The 16,198-nt window shown below is 47.7% G+C and overlaps 1 protein-coding gene across 1 annotated transcript; it reads left to right on the forward strand.

The window, feature by feature from the left end:
* Positions 1–3,295: 3,295 nt before the first annotated feature.
* SPR (sepiapterin reductase) lies at positions 3,296–7,940 on the forward strand. Its single transcript, XM_089527159.1, has 3 exons — positions 3,296–3,671; positions 5,120–5,410; positions 7,492–7,940. Exons 1-3 carry the CDS (start codon positions 3,317–3,319, stop codon positions 7,680–7,682), a joined length of 837 nt encoding a protein of 278 aa, XP_089383285.1. The 5' UTR covers positions 3,296–3,316; the 3' UTR covers positions 7,683–7,940.
* Positions 7,941–16,198: the final 8,258 nt, after the last annotated feature.

The following is a 16,198-nucleotide window of genomic DNA, read 5'->3' on the forward strand; positions in this document are numbered from 1 at the left end:
TTGGCATGCAGAAAAAGAGATTCCACCTCAATATTAGGAGGAACATATTGACAATAAGAGCTGATCAATGGTGGAAGACGCTCCCTTGGAGATTGTAGTGGAGTCTGCTTCCTTGGAGGCCTTTAAGCAGAGGCTGGATGGCCATCTGTCATTGGGGATGCCTTGATGGAGAGTTCCTGCATGGCAGAATAAAGGGGTTGGACTGGATGGTTCTGTGACTTCTGTAAAGTTGAGGCTTTTCTCACTAACCTGAAAGCACTCTTTTGAAAGCGTCAGCAGCTACAGATCACTCCAGATTTCCTATACTTTTCCCTAAATGGGGCAAAATATACTAGATTTGGACTCCAAAAGACCCTGTGAAAGAGGCCTGAGTGAACTACGCAGTCCTGGCTTGAAAGAGGTGAAATCCTCTTAGGGCTCCGGTCACTGGTTAAAGAACAAAGTCCGATGTCTACATTGCAGCAAACCTTTATTGGGGCAGCTGAGAAAAGACACATGAACCTCTGCACTCGCTTTGGAAACCCAATTTCTTTTATTGGGGCAAAGATGTTTTTAAAATCATGCTAGGCTTATGCGATGATCTTGTGATACAAAATCCATTAGATGCATTGAAGGCTGTATTGGAAAAGCTTAAGAAGGTTAAGACAGTTGGGAGATGTTCCAGGTTTAAAGTGAATTGCAATCAAACAAAACTGTTGCCTGAAAAATATGTCCTCGGAAGATGAAAGTGGACTGTCTGTTCTTTCTCGTTTTAAAGTAGAAAAAGGGAGGATCCAATATTTGGGAGTTATAATGACAAAGAACCTATTCAAAAATGGCAAAGCAACCCTAAGGCTAACCTATCATGGAGTTTTCTTGGCAAGGTTTCTTCAGAGAGGGTTTGCCATGGCCTTCCTCTGAGGAGGCCCATCCGAAGGAACGGAAGACCTTTTGCAGAGAGGCATTCCCAGATTTGCCTACAAGGCAAGGAAACCCACAAGGAAATGTAAAGCAAGGAATGATGCCGAAGGAAGGGGGGGTCTGGGGCCTCCTAACACTCAAGAATCAGGATATTTGATATCTAATATCTGTATCTACATTCAGGTCCTCTGATGGACATTTACTCCAGTCATCAGGACTAGGCTGGCCACTGGAATGACCACCGGCCGGAAGAGAGCTGACCGCTGAATACACTGTTTGGACTGAAAAGAGCAGAGTCTCTTCCAGGAGGTTTATCCAGATGGTTTTTAAACTGTGATTTTTCAATGGTGGATTGTTTTAACAAGGATGCATCTCATTTTTTTCCCTTTTAAATCGATGTGTCTTTTAACTTAACATGTTTTCAACTGATATCATGTATTTGTTCATTGTTGTTTCTCCCTGTCTCGATCCATGGGGAGAATCATAGACTCATAAAGTTGTAAGAGACCCCAAGAAGGGCCCTGATCCAGTCCAACCCCTTCTTCTGCCATGCAGGAACTCTCCATCAAAGCACTCCATTGGCAGATGGCCATCCAGACGCTGTTTAAAGACAGCCTCCAAGGAAGGAGACTCCACCACAATCTCCAAGGAAGGAGTGTGTTCCTCTGTCCAACAGCCCTTACCCTCAGGAAGTTCCTCCTAATGTTGAGCTGGAATCTCTTTCCCTGGAGCTTGCATCCATTGCTCCATTGGGTCCTGTTCTCTGGAGCAGCAGAAAACAAGCTTGCTCCCTCCTCAACATGGCCTCCCTTCAAGTGTTTAAACAAGGCTTTCTTTTCAAGTCTTACCCTTCTTTTTTCCAGGCTAAACATCCCCAGCAGTTCCCTCAGTCTCTCCTCAGAGGGCTTCATGGTTTCAAGACCTTTGGACGCATGGCTCCAGTTTCTCCACATCCTCTTTGAACTGTGTTGCCCAGAACTGGACTGGGATTGTTCCAAGTGAGGCCTGACCAAGGCAGAATACAGAGGCGCTATGACTTCCCTTGATCTACAGTATATATCCCTGTTTACTCCAATGTCACTGAAACCTCCTTTCTTTCAGTCCAAGTATCCTGCTGGGGAGTGTTGTTTTGTCCTTTGCAGGCCTGCATAACCTTTGTAAGCTGTTCAGGTCCACCTGCGGACCCCAAAGTGAGCAGAATTATAGGGGTGACTCTTAGCTTTGTTCAGGCCAGAGGGAAAACGGGGGCCAGGGAATGGGGTGCCTGGGATATTTGTCCAAGCGTCCTCCCATCCTTGTTTTGGTTGTGGGTCAGAGCCAGATGGAACAACCTCCGGAGCAGCCTCCTTGTGCTTCTGTCCCCCCTTCTTACTCTTCCCCAGGAAGGGCATGCCAAAGCCAGATTCACCCTTGTTAGAATGGGAAGTGTTCTGTCCTCACAAATCATCCCACAACTTCCCAGCCGTCTCAGGAAGCATGCGTAACCATCCCTTTCCCGAACCCAAAGTGCTCTGAGCCTAAATGGCACGAAGAAGTCATGGACCAGAGCAACTGAATCCATTGCCACTTAGTCGCTTGGGCAAATTCATCCTGGGTTCTGCATCTATTATGCTGACCATTCAGGCTGGTTTGCCAGGATCCTTCAACAGCCACAGCCTTGGCAATGGCCCATAGAAACAGCCCTTGTCCCTGTATCACTGGAGAAGCAGCCATCTCTTTCAAGGCCGCTGCTGCCTTGAATCCAGAGTCCTGTCTCCAGGTCTGGGCAAAACAGTCCAAGAAGGAGGTGGACAAACTGGAGCCATGGCTCCAAAGGAGGGCCACCGAAATGGGGAAGGGGCTGGAAAGCATGGAGCCCTAGGAGGAGAGACTCCGGGAGATGCTGGAGAAGGTGAAGAGGGGGTCTGATGATAGCCCTGTTTAAAGACTTGAAGGGAGGCCATATTGAGGAGGGGGCAAGCTTGTTTTCTGCTGCTCCAGAGAAGAGAAGAGAAGAGAAGAGAAGAGAAGAGCAATGGATGGAAGCTCAGCATTAGGAGGAAGTGGATCCGGAGAGAAAGGCTGGAGATTGTGGCGGAGTCTCCTTCTTTGGAGGCTGCCTTTAAGCAGAGGCCGGATGGCCATCTCTCTCTGAATGGCGATGCTTTGAGGGAAAGAGAGGGAGTTCCTGCATGGCAGCAGAAGGAGGGCCTTGGGCTGGGCCAGGGCCCTTCTTGGGGTCTCTGATTCTCCTCCCCAGGGATGGAGACAGGGAGAAAGAACAAGGAACAAGGGCATGCTCTTGAGCCCTCTCCCCAAGCCTCCTCCTCCTTCGCCTCCTCCTCTCCTCTCCTCTCCCTCCTTCTGGGGCTGGCTCCGGAGGGAGGAAGAGTCCCCTCCCTGCGGCCAGCCGCCCGGCTCTTTCTTGCTGCCAGCGATGGAGGAGGAGGGCTCTGGCTGCGCTGCTGCGGGGCGCCTGTGCTCCGGGGTCCGTTGCCTGGCGCTGGTGTCGGGGGCCTCCCGGGGCCTTGGCCGGAGCCTGGCGCTGGCTCTGGCGGGGCTGCTGGGGCCGGGCTCCTGGCTGCTGCTGAGCGGCCGCTCGGCGCCGGCGCTGGAGGCCCTCCGGGAGCAGATCCAGGCCGCCCGGCCCGACCTCCGCCTCCGCAGCCTCCCGGCCGACCTGGCCTCCGCCCCGGCTGCCGCCATCCAAGCCCTGCTCCGCGCCGCCGCCCTCGCCCTCGCCCAGGAAGCAGGGCAGCCCCTCGGACGCCTCCTGCTCTTCAACAACGCCGGTCAGCAGCCTCCTTCCCTCCCGGACTCCCTCCCGGCCAAGGGCTATCCAGGGCCGGCCCCGCTTAGCCTTGGGGGGCGCTTCCTTCTGCTCTCCGTCTGGAAGCCAGGCTTCAAAGCTTGGCTTTCGTTTTGACTCTGGTTCCATGGGTCATTCTCAGGGGGCTTACAAAGACAGGCAGAGCGATGGAGCCGGGCATGATGCCCGAGGGAGGGCTAAAGAGAGGGAGTCCAAGGGCCAGGCCAACAGCCCCGCAGGGCCTGAGGCTTCCTTTGCCCCAATAAGCCAAGTAGCTGCAGATTGAAGAGAGGGGCCAGATGTCCTCATCACCACCAAGGAGGACATTGCCAAACAAAAGCTAGCAGCACCCATCTTAATCCAGGCTTCTTAGCCATGCTCCAAATGGAGGAGGGCATTTGGGGATTCTTCCTGGACAGAAGGCTGGAATGTAGGACAGGTCCTGGAAAAGGAGGACCCGAGCTCACCTTGTGGAAGAAGGATGCTTCCTCTCCCTATCCCTGTCTCTTGAGTGGTTTCAGGCTCTGAAAGTCAAGCAGATCTCATGGGGTTCTTCTTGGCCCCAGTCCATCCCAGTTGAAAGCTGGACCTTCATGGTTCCAAGTGGGAGACTTCGGGGTCCCCTGTTCCTTCTGGAGCCCTGGCTCCTGCCCTCCACTTCCATCCCGGAGTTCAAGGGAAAAGGATGACTACTTCCACTGCTATCTGTCCCACTCCAGATCAGACTCCTAAGAGCTTAGGGCACTGCGTTGTAAGACACTTTAATGCTGAGTCTCAATCTTGGGAGAAGGGTGGATATGAAATAACAATAACAACAATAACAACCATAATCGTACTGGGGATAACTGATCCTGGCTGCCTTTACATAACGTTGCTTTTTATTATAGGCAGGCTTTGGCACCATCTGCACTGCAGAACTGATGCTGTTTGACACCGCTTTAACTGCCATGGCTAATTGCTATGGAATCCTGCAGGTTTCTGGTTGTTTGAGATATTCAGCCTTTATCTCCTGGGGCCCCAACAAACTACAAATCCCAGGATTCCACAGGATGGAGCCATTATTATTCTGATTACTAAGCTTCATTTATATGGCGCTGTGAATTTACCCAGCGCTTCACATAGAATCAATTAAAATAGATAAAATAAACCTACCTATGGCATACATTCTACAAAAATAATGAAATGTGTATATATTAGTATATGTTCACATTCAGTAAAATAAGGCAGATGACAAATTAGAATAACATTAGATGACAAATTAATAGCATCAAACCCTGCTTAGCCACAACAGTTAAAGTGGTGCCAAACTGCATTAATTCTGCAGTGTGGCGGCCAGCTTTGCTTTTGGGTCCGGTCTAAATGTTCCCCCCTTTTAGCTTTTGTCTGGGGCTGCAAGTAAGCCAAGGGCTCTCTTTCCTCCGCTTCCTGCAGGCTCCCTTGGAGACGTGTCCAAATCCTTCTTGGACTTCACTGACCCAGAGGAGGTCAACGAATACCTGGCCTTCAACGTCACCTCTGCCCTGTGCCTGACCGCCTCCTTCCTCAAGGCCTTCCCTGCCCAGCCAGGACTCCGCCGGACAGTGGTCAACATCTCCTCCCTCTGTGCCTTGCAGCCTTTCAAGAGCTGGACGCTCTACTGCACGGCCAAAGCCGCCCGGGACATGATGTTCAAGGTTCTGGCCGCAGAGGAGCCGGACGTCAGGGTGCTCAATTATGCGCCAGGTGAGTTTGGGTCTGCTTTCTGGCCTGCCTTTTCCCTCCCTCCCTCCTCACTCTCCCACCCATCATCCTCACCAGTCCAGACAGCAGAATCGGCAAAAAAAGATCCAGGGGTCTTAGAAGACCACATGCTAAACATGAGCCAACAGTGTGACGCAGCAGCCAAAAAGGCCAATGCAGTTCTGGGCTGCATCAACAGGAGTTTAATGTCCAGATCAAGGGAAGTGTTAGTGCCACTCTATTCTGCTTTTGTCAGACTTCAACTGGAATAATGCTGTGTCCAGTTCTGGGCACCAGAATTTAAAAAGGACATTGAGAAACTGGAGTGTGTCCAAAGGAAAGCAGCTAAAATGGTGAAAGGTCTGGAAACCATGAAGCCCTACGAGGAGAGACTTAGGGAGCTGGGGATGTTTAGCCTGGAGAAGAGAAGGTCAAGAGGTGATATGATAGCCCTGTTTAAATACTTGAAGGAATGCCATATTGAGGAGGGAGCAAGCTTGTTTTCTGCTGCTCCAGAGAATAGGACCCACTGGAGCAATGGATGCAAGCTTTAGGAAAAGAGATTCCAGCTCAACATTAGGAGGAACTTCTAGGTCTGGAAATCATGAAACCCTCTGAGGAACGACTTAGGGATCTGGGGATGTTTAGCCTGGAGAAGAGAAGGTTAAGAGGTGATAGGATAGCCCTGTTTAAATATTTGAAGGGATGTCACATTGAGGAGGGAACAAGCTTGTTTTCTGCTGCTCCAGAGAACAGGACCCAATGGAGCAATGGATGCAAGCTGCAGGAAAAGAGATTCCAGCTCAACATTAGGAGGAACTTCTAGGTCTGGAAATCATGAAACCCTCTGAGGAACGACTTAGGGAGCTGGGGATGTTTAGTTGGAGAAGTCATGGTTAAGGAGTGATATGATAGCCCTGTTTGAATATATGAAGGAGTGTCGTATAGAGGATGAAGCAAGCTTGTTTTCTGCTGCTCCAGAAAATGTGACACGGAACAATGGATGCAAAATACAGGAAAAGGGATTCCACCTCGAAGGCTTTCATGGCTGGCATCCATAGTTTTTTGGGAGCCTTTTGGTGTGTTTAGCCTAGAGAAGAGACACTGGAGAATCATAGAATCATATTATCGTAGAGTTGGAAGAGACCCCAAGAAGGGCCACCCAGTCCAACCCCCTTCTCCTGCCATGCAGGAACTCTCAGTCAAAGCATCCCTGACAGATGGCCATCCAGCCTTTCTTTAAAAAGCTCCAAAGAAGGGGACTCCAGCACCTTGCAAAGGACCATGATCCACTGTCGGACAGCCCTTACTCTGAGGAAGTCCCTCCAAATGTTGAGCTGGAATCTCTTTTCCTAAAGCTTGCATCCATTGCTCCAGTGGGTCCTATTCTCTGGAGCAGCAGAAAACAAGCTTGCTCCCTCCTCAATATGGCATCCCTTCAAGTACTTAAACAGGGCTCTCATATCACCTCTTAACCTTCTCTTCTCCAGGCTAAACATCCCCAGATCCCTAAGTCTCTCCTCATAGGGCTTCATGGTTTCCAGACCTTTCACCATTTTAGTCACCCTCCTTTGGACACATGGCTCCAGTTTCTCAATGTCCTTTTTGAATTGTTTTGCCCAGAACTGGACCCAGTATTCCAGGTGTGGCCTGACCAGAGCAGAATAGAGTGGCATTATGACTTCTCTTGATCTAGACACTACACTTTTATTGATGCAAAGAAACAACCTTTGTTTCTGGAATGGAGTATTGTTCCTAGCTACCTAAAAGTCCTTTCGGTGCCAAACACTGGTCCATGTTCCTGCTATAACCTAAGTTTTCTTGGTGGTCAGTAATGCAACATGCCCTGCCTCTCAGTGTGCCTTTGATAAGAAAGCCCTCCCCAAAGGTCTTAAAATTCCATAGGTTTGTATGGGGAGGTGTCAGACGGTTTGGATCTCAGCTTTAGAGGTCATATACCAGCACTTGGAAGAAAGGAACTGATAGCCATTGCATGGTACAAAAGTTAGACTAGATGGTCTTTGGGGTCCCTTCCAACTCTATGCTTCTGTCATTGGCCACTCTTTCTTACGTTTTTCCTCCAGGACCCCTGGACACCGACATGCAGAAAGAGGCGCGCGCCAAATCGGGGGACCTGGAATTAAGGCAGAAGTTTGTGGACATGAAGGAACGCGGGGAACTTCTCGACTGCGACGTCTCCGCCCAGAAGCTCCTGGACCTTCTTGTCGCAGACACTTTTGAATCCGGGGCTCACATTGACTTTTATGACCTCTGAGAAGTGCTTTTCCTCTCCCAGAGCCACCTGGGGATTAGGTCCTGTCAAAGTAACTTTTCCGGTCCTTCTCTGTGTCACCCCCGAAGTGCAAGAATTAGTTGTGTTCTCATTGCGTCTCTGTGCAATCTTTTTGTAGCCTTTTGTGCAAAGCCTCTTGCAGCTGAGGGCGTTGATGGAAGTGTTTCCAAAATTCTGGGCCTCTTTTTAAAACATGGTATGAATACAGATCCAAGCACAGAAAAATAAACTTGCATGAAGTTGTACAGTGCTGAGAAATGTTAACACTAATTGGACTCCAACTCCCAAAATTCTCATCCTGCCTGGGGGGGATTCTGGGATCTGCAGTTGACCAAAGTAACTTTCCCCACCTCTGCTTATATTGCACATGGGATGCACTTTGCCCAAAATGGTGTGAAAGCAGTAGAGGTATCCTGTGTGACCATGCAGCAGATTTAAACCAACTGCACAGCGGCAAAATTCAAAGATATAGCCGTGTTAGTCTCTGGAATCAGTACATAGAGAGTTCTTGCAGCACCTTTGTGACTGACTGAAACAAAGAAGTTGGCAACATGAGCTTTCCTAGGCTTCAGTCTGCTTCCTCAGATGCATTTAGATGCAATAATAATAATATGTAGAGAGATCTTGGAGCACCTTTGAGACTGACTGAAAGAATGAAATTGGCAGTATGAGCTTTCTTAGACTTAAGTCAAGATCTGCAAGATCTCTCTACATGTTGTTGCATCTAAATGCATCTGAGGAAGTAGACTGAAGTCTAGGAAAGCTCATGCTGCCAACTTTTTTATTTCAGTTATTTTACCAACCCACAAAAGGATGGAGCCAAACCTAGAGCCCTGCCTGGGATCGAACTCACAACCTTGTGGCTGCAGGACCGGCATTTGACCACTGCGTCACAAGGGCTCCTTGGTATCTAGAAATCCAGCATGGGTTCCCTTTGGCATCAAATTTTAGCCCCTTCCAAGAGCAACAGCCAGGAATATAACATGCCAGAACAGACGGATTGATTTTTGCCATAGCAGTCCTCTGTTTTGGTTCCAGCCAAAGCAACAATGGCCCCATGACATAGTTTGGCAAACCGGGATGTGGCATGTGGTGGTTGTCTTTAGGTTGTCCCCATTCAGTTCTTCCTAATGTTGAGCTGGAATCTCTTTCCCTGGAGCTTGCATCCGTTGCTCCATTGTCTCCTATTCTCTGGAGCAGCGGAAAACAAGCTTCCTCCATCCTCAATATGAGATCCTTTCAAAATCGGACTCCCCAAAAAGGATCATAGAATCATATCTTTTTATCAGACTGGGGCTAATTTCAGCATTAAAGAGAGACTGAAGCATCCCGCAAATGAAGCAGAAATGGTGAGTCATTGCGCAAATGATTATCACACGCAACTGCGCAAATAAATTGATATCAGAAACACATTGTCACTGAAATCCCGAAAGTGAAAACTGCATGAATGCTTTTGCAACTTTTCACTCAAGGAATTTATTGCTTCAACCAACTGCAAACTAGCAAAAAGAGGCTGGTGGATCTAGATCAGTGGTTCTCAACCTTCCTAATGCTGCGACCCTTTAATACAGATCCTCATGTTGTGGTGACCCCCAACCATACAATTATTTTCATTGCTACATGCAAATTTGTGTTTTCTGCTGGCCTTAGGCGACCCTTGTGAAAGGGTCGCTTGACCCACAAAGGGGTCCTGACCCACACGATGGGAACCACTGATCTAGATAGATTCCTGATGACTCCTGAGAAATTATCCTTTCCTGCCAGCATGGCATCTGCAAAGAGCCATCCAGAAGAGCTGTTTTGAGCAGAGACCAGGGTTCGAATCCCAGCTCGGTCATGGAAACCCACTGGGGAGGGGGCAAGAAGTCCCACTCTCTCAGCCTCAGAGGATGGCCATGGCAAACCCGCTCTGAAGAAACTTGCCAAGAAAACCCTGGGAAAGGTTCGCCTTAGGGTTGCTGTAAGTCAGAAATGACTTGGAGGCATACGATGAAGGGGAAGGGCCTTGTACAATGGCGTCCGTGAGAGAACTCGGACTGCACCACAGCCGCCCAGGAAGAGCTTGCCTGGCATTTTGCAGAGAAAATGGCCTGGATCCGTTCTGACTTGGGCGCTATGATTTATATAGTTCTGGTGGATGAAACTCTGATGGCTGCTTGTCCAAAAATAATGGGTTCTTTCCAAACTGGGCATCCAGATGATGTGGGCAGCTTTGCTGGAGAAGTGAGAGCCATCACATGTGCGATAGACCTCTGGCCTCCCTGGCTTATGAAAAGAGCCACTGGCCAAGCGGCTGGAGGGAGCGGTCAGTGCCTCTGGACCAAAGCGGAGGAGCCCCTGTGACATCCGCCATGGCAGTTCATCTAAGGCAGAGTCAGACGCTGAGAAGACTTCAAAGGCAGAAGAGGCAAGATTGATCCCTTTGCAAACTCCAGCCAAACACTGTGGACAAGGTCTGGCAAACACAGGCGCCCATTAAAGTACGAACACCGGAACCATTAAAGCACCATACAGTACTTTGATGTTTGTGCTTTTAAGTCATTTCTGATTTCTGGTGATCCTATCATGGGGTTTTATTGGCAAGGTTCATTCAAAGGAGGTTTGCCATGGTCATCCTCTAAAATGAAGCTTCTCCCCATCAGGAAATCAAACCTAGTTTCCCAACTAACAGACAGGCATACTTTGTTGTTCTTGTTGTTGACTGCCCTCTAGTTAGAATCATAGAATCATAGAATCATAGAATCATAGAATTGTAGAGTTGGAAGAGACCACTAGGGCCATCCAGTCCAACCCCCTGCCATGCAGGAAATCCAATTCAAAGCATCCCTGACAGATGGCCATCCAGCCTCTGTTTAAAGACCTCCAAGGAAGGAGACTCTATCACCCTCCGAGGAAGGAGTGCATTCCACTGCCGAACAGCCCTTACTGTCAGGAAGTTCCTCCTAATGTTCAGGTGGAATCTCTTTTCCTGTAGCTTGCATCCATTGTTCCGGGTCCTGTTCTCTGGAGCAGCAGAAAACAAGCTTGCTCCCTCTTCAATATGACATCCTTTCAAATATTTAAACAGGGCTATCATATCACCTCTTAACCTTCTTTTCTCCAGGCTAAACATCCCCAGCTCCCTAAGTCGTTCCTCATAGGGCATGGTTTCCAGACCCTTCACCATTTTAGTCTCCCTCCTTTGGACACATGGCTCCAGTTTCTCAATGTCCTTTCTGAATTGTGGCGCCCAGAACTGGACACAATATTCCAGGTGGGGCCTGACCAAAGCAGAATACAGTGGCACTATTACTTCTCTTGATCTAGACACTATACTTCTATTGATGCAGCCTAAAATAGCATTGGCCTTTTTAGCTGCCGCATCACACTGTTCACTCATGTTCAACTTGTGGTCTACTTGGACTCCTAGATCCCTTTCACATGTAGTTTCATTCAGCCAGGTGTTCCCCATAATCCTATATCTGTGCATTTTATTTTTCCGCCCTAAGTGCAATACCTTACATTTCTCTGTGTTGAATTTCATTTTGTTAGCTTTGGCCCAGCTTTCTAGTCTATTCAGGTCATTTTGAATCTTGATCCTGTCCTCTGGAGTATTAGCTATTCCCCCTAATTTGGTGTCATCTGCAAATTTGATAAGTATGCTCCCAATTCTGTCATCCAGGTCATTGATAAAGATGTTGAATAGCACTGGGCCCAGGACAGAGCCCTGTGGGACCCCACTGGTCACTTCTCTCCAGGATGAAAAGGAGCCATGGCTGACCATCCTTTGGGTTCGGCCGGTCAACCAATTACAGATCCATTTAACATTTCCTTTGTCTAGCCCACATTTTACAAGCTTGTTTGCAAGTATGTCATGGGAAACCTTGTCAAAGGCCTTCCTGAAATCAAGATCTACTACATCCACAGCATTCCCTTCATCTACCAAAATGGTCATTTTATCAAAGAAAGAGATAAGGTTTGTCTGGCATGACTTGTTTCTCTGAAACCCATGTTGACTTTTTGTGATGATGGCATTGCCTTCTAGATGTTCACAGACTCTCTGTTTAATGATCTGCTCCAGAATCTTTCCTGGTATTGAGGTCAGACTAACTGGACGATAATTGTTGGGATCCTCTTTTTTCCCCTTTTTGAAGATGGGGACAACGTTTGCCCTCCTCCAGTCTGCTGGGATCTCTCCTGTTCTCCAGGAGTTTTCAAATATGATTGCCAATGGCTCCGATATTACTTTTGCCAGTTCTTTTAATACCCTTGGATGGAGTTCATCTGGTCCCGGAGACTTAAATTCATTTAGAATAACAAGGTGTTCCTCTACTATCTCTTTACTTATTCTGTGCTGAAATTCCCCTATTCTGTCCTCTGCTCCATTATCCTCAGGTTGAGCTCCCTTTGCCTTTTCTGAGAAGACTGAGGCAAAGAAGGTGTTGAGTAATTCTGCCTTTTCTCTATCTCCTGTTAGCATTTTGCCATCTTCTCCACGCAGTGAACCTACCGTTTCCTTCTTCTTCCTCTTGCTGCGGACATATCCAAAAAAGCCCTTTTTATTGTTCTTAACCTCTCTAGCAAGACTGAGTTCATTCTGCGCTTTAGCTTTTCTGACTTTACCCCTACAAATGCCTGCTATTTCTTTGAATTCCTTTTTCGTGATTTCCCCCTTTTTCCATTTCTTATACATCTTCCGTTTCAAACTCATCTCGGTTGAAAGTTCCTTCGTCATCCATCCTGGTTTCTTGAGACACCTCCCGTTTTTCTTTCTCACTGGAACTGTTTGAAATTGTGCCTTCAGTATCTCCCTTTTGAGAAACTCCCATCCGTCCTGAACTCCTTTATCTTTTAGTATTTCTGACCATGGAATCGCCCTCAATACTTCTCTAAGTTTACTGAAATCCGCTCTCCTAAAGTCTAGGATGCGTGTCTGACTCTGCCTGGCTTCTCCTTTCCACTGTATTACAAACTCCAGGAGAACATGGTCACTTCCACCTAAGGATCCCACCACTTGCACCCCATTAACCAAGTCATCCTTGTTGGTTAGGATCAGATCTAAAATAGCTGACCCCCTTGTTGCCTCTTCCACCTTTTGGACCATGAAATTGTGTTCCAGGCAAGTGAGGAATTTGCTAGACCTTGAGGATTTTGCTGAGTTTGACTTCCAGCAAATATCAGGGTAGTTGAAGTCGCCCATCACTACTACATCTCTCTTTTCTGACTGTGTGGTCATCTGTTCTAGAAAGATATCATCCAATTCCTCAGTCTGACTTGGGGGTCTGTAGTAGACTCCCACCGTAACATCCTTGTTGTTTCCCTCCCCTTTGATTCTTATCCAGATGCTCTCCACCTGGCTTCCAGGATTGATGTCCAGGATCTCTTCACTGGTGTAAATATCTCTGACATATAGTGCTATTCCTCCTCCTTTCTTGTTTGGCCTATTTCTCTTAAAAAGGTTATACCCCTCTATTTCCACATTCCAATCATGAGACTCATCCCACCAGGTTTCAGTGATGCCTATTATATCATATTTGCTTTGTTGTACTAGGAGTTCGAGTTCATCTTGCTTATTTCCCATGCTCTGTGCATTAGTGCAGAGACATCGCAGACCATGGTTCCCTTTTACTTGCTGCCTGTGCAAGTATTTTTGCCTCCCACTGCTGGGTCCTTGCACTGTTTGCCTTGTTTCCTCTATGTCAGTTTGACTATTTTCGCCATCCCTTTCGCCTTCCTTAATATTGTCTCCCTTCCCCTCGGAACTCAGTTTAAAGCTCTCCTGATCAAGTTCTTGAGACTGTTGGCAAAAACATTTCTTCCAACTGGCGTGAGATGCAACCCGTCTGTTGCAAGAAGTCCCTCCTCATGGAACCGCAGCCCATGATCGAAGAATCCAAATCCTTCTCGGCGGCACCATCTGCGAAGCCAGTTGTTCACATCTGCTATTTTCCTCTCCCTTCCTGGACCATGCCCTTCAACTGGCAGAAGAGACGAGATGACAACCTGTACATCCATTCCTTTCAGCTTCCTACCAAGCGCCTCGTAATCCCTTTTGATGTTCTGAATGCTGTGTCTTGCAGTATCATTAGTTCCCACGTGGACCAAAAGGAAGGGGTATTGGTCAGTAGGCTTGACCAGTCTTGTCAGCCTCTCTGTCACATCACGGATCTTTGCACCTGGAAGACAACACACCTCTCGAGACATCTTGTCAGGCCTACAAATCACTGCTTCTGTACCCCTCAGCAAGGAGTCCCCCACTATGACCACACGCCTCCTCCGAGGCTTAGCAGCGACTGTTCCCTCGGGTGGGACTCTCAGGCTCCCCTGCTCCGTCCCTGAAGTCTGTCCATGCGGCTCTTCTTCATCCTCCTTGATAAGGGAAAGAGCTTGGAATCGATTCTCTAGCTGCAAGCTCCCCGAACAATTCCTTCTTGGCTTACTTCTCTTTGTGACATTCCTCCAGCTGTCTGCCTCCTCTGTTTGGCAAGTGACCTCTTCCACCCGAGCATCTTCCTCTGCGTGGTACTCATCCAAGATGAGCCATGACCCATAGTTGATCTTGACCCATGGCTACCCTATGGATGAGACATCTCCAAGACCCCCCTCTGTCCTCCCCTGCTCTGTTTAATCCCTGCAACCCCATAAAATACATTGTGACCTCCTTAAGAGTCCTGTGGCCTTCCTCTCTTCCTCCTTCCCTCCACCTTTCCCAGCATCAGTGTCTTTTCCAATGAGTCCTTCCTTCTCATGATGTGGCCAAAGTACGACACTTTGGTCATCTTGGCTTCTTCCAGGGAGGTTTCTGGCTTGATCTGCTCCTGGACCCATTGGTTTGTCCTTTTGGCTGCTGTCCATGGGATCCTCAGCCCTCTTCTCCAGCCCCACATCATCTCAAATGCATTGATTTTCAGCCTATCTTCTCTCTTGACAGTCCAGCTCTTACATCCATCCATGGCAAAACGGAATACAACGGCTTACATGATTGTGACATTTGTGCTCAGTTGTATATCTTTGCATTTTAGGATCTTCCCTAGTTCTTTCCTAGCTACCCTCCTCCTTATTAGTTTTCTTCTCACTTGACTATTTCTACTTCTTCATTGTCTGGGTTGAACTTGGAAAGTCCTCCTCCGTGGTCATTATTCTTGTTTTCCTTATGTTCAACACTAAGCCTGCCTTTGCACTTTCCTCCTTGGTCTTCCTTCGTAGTTGTTCCAGGTCTGTGACTTGGCTTTCTGCGTATGTGTCTCATAAGATTGGTCATGATGCTCTTTGACCTCTTCTATGTCCCTTAAGGGACCAATGGCAAACTTAGCTGGCTGGACCTTTGGTTCATCTTGCCTTGAACCTATGCAACCAGGACTTTCAGGTCCCTGGGATGGTCTTAACCGAAGCCTATTATGCCCATATACCCGGCTTCTGAAGTCCTCACTTGATAGGAACTTGGCTTCTTTTACTTTCATGGAACAAGAGGAAGGAGCCATTTCCCCTTAAGATTCGTACATTCCATCCAAACCAAATCCCCTTTTTCAGGCAGTTGAAGAGACGGCTGTTCTATCAGGGAAATACTCTCTGAAGGTCCTGATGTGCATCACTTGGGATCTAGAAAATTAGTTGTTACTGGAAGTTACTGGGAACTGACTGGGAACATCCTCCCCATTATCATTGGTGTGTGTGAACATGGCATCCCCGTAAATGGTGTATCCTGATATTCCTGCAACGCCAAATGCAGACCCAGATGTGGATCTCCTGCCCTCTTTATAAGCTTCTTTATGGACTGGATTTCTCATCCTGCCATTCTGTTAGATTATGCTCCACTAAAACATTGCTCAACTCCCCATTCTTTAGCAAACATTGGAAGTTCCTGCCTCGCAAAGGGCATGCGATCGTCACTTACAACTGCCCTTGGTGCTCCATGGCAGGCAAACAGATTTAAGCCTACCAACCCTGGTTTTTGCAGTCTTATCAGATAAACCTAATACCTCTGAGTAGTTTGAAGAGTAACCAGCCTCCAAAATAAAAGGAGAACTGTCCTCTATATCTATAACCGCTTTCTGCCACGGTACTTAAGGAATCTCACGCCATTTAAGTGTCTCCGTTTCACTTCTTGGAGCAAATTGAGCACAAACAGAACAGTTTCCAAAAGCTGGCTCAGTTTTGGACAATGAATGCAAAGCGGTGTCTCTTACATAAAATGGAAAAATCAAAGTTTGCTATTTGGGATTTATACTTTTTAAGAATATATGTTTTCAAGCTGTGGATGCTTGACTCCATGGATAAAAAAATCCATGGATAAGGAGGGCTGACTATATTGCAGGGGTCCTTGGTATCCGCTGGGGTTTGGTTCCAGGACCAACTGTGGGTCCCAAAATCCATGGATGCTCAATTCCCATTATATACAATAGTGTAGTAAAATGGGCTCCCTTGTACAAAATGGCAAAAATCAAGCTTTGCTTTTTGGAATATATATATAGAGAGAGAGAGGGGGGGGGGTGGATAGTAGAATCCAAGGACACAGAGAT

This window comes from Sceloporus occidentalis, unplaced genomic scaffold, assembly GCF_023333645.1.
Source record: "Sceloporus occidentalis isolate IW3139 unplaced genomic scaffold, rSceOcc1.0.p SCAF_5, whole genome shotgun sequence".
Taxonomy (NCBI): domain Eukaryota; kingdom Metazoa; phylum Chordata; class Lepidosauria; order Squamata; family Phrynosomatidae; genus Sceloporus; species Sceloporus occidentalis.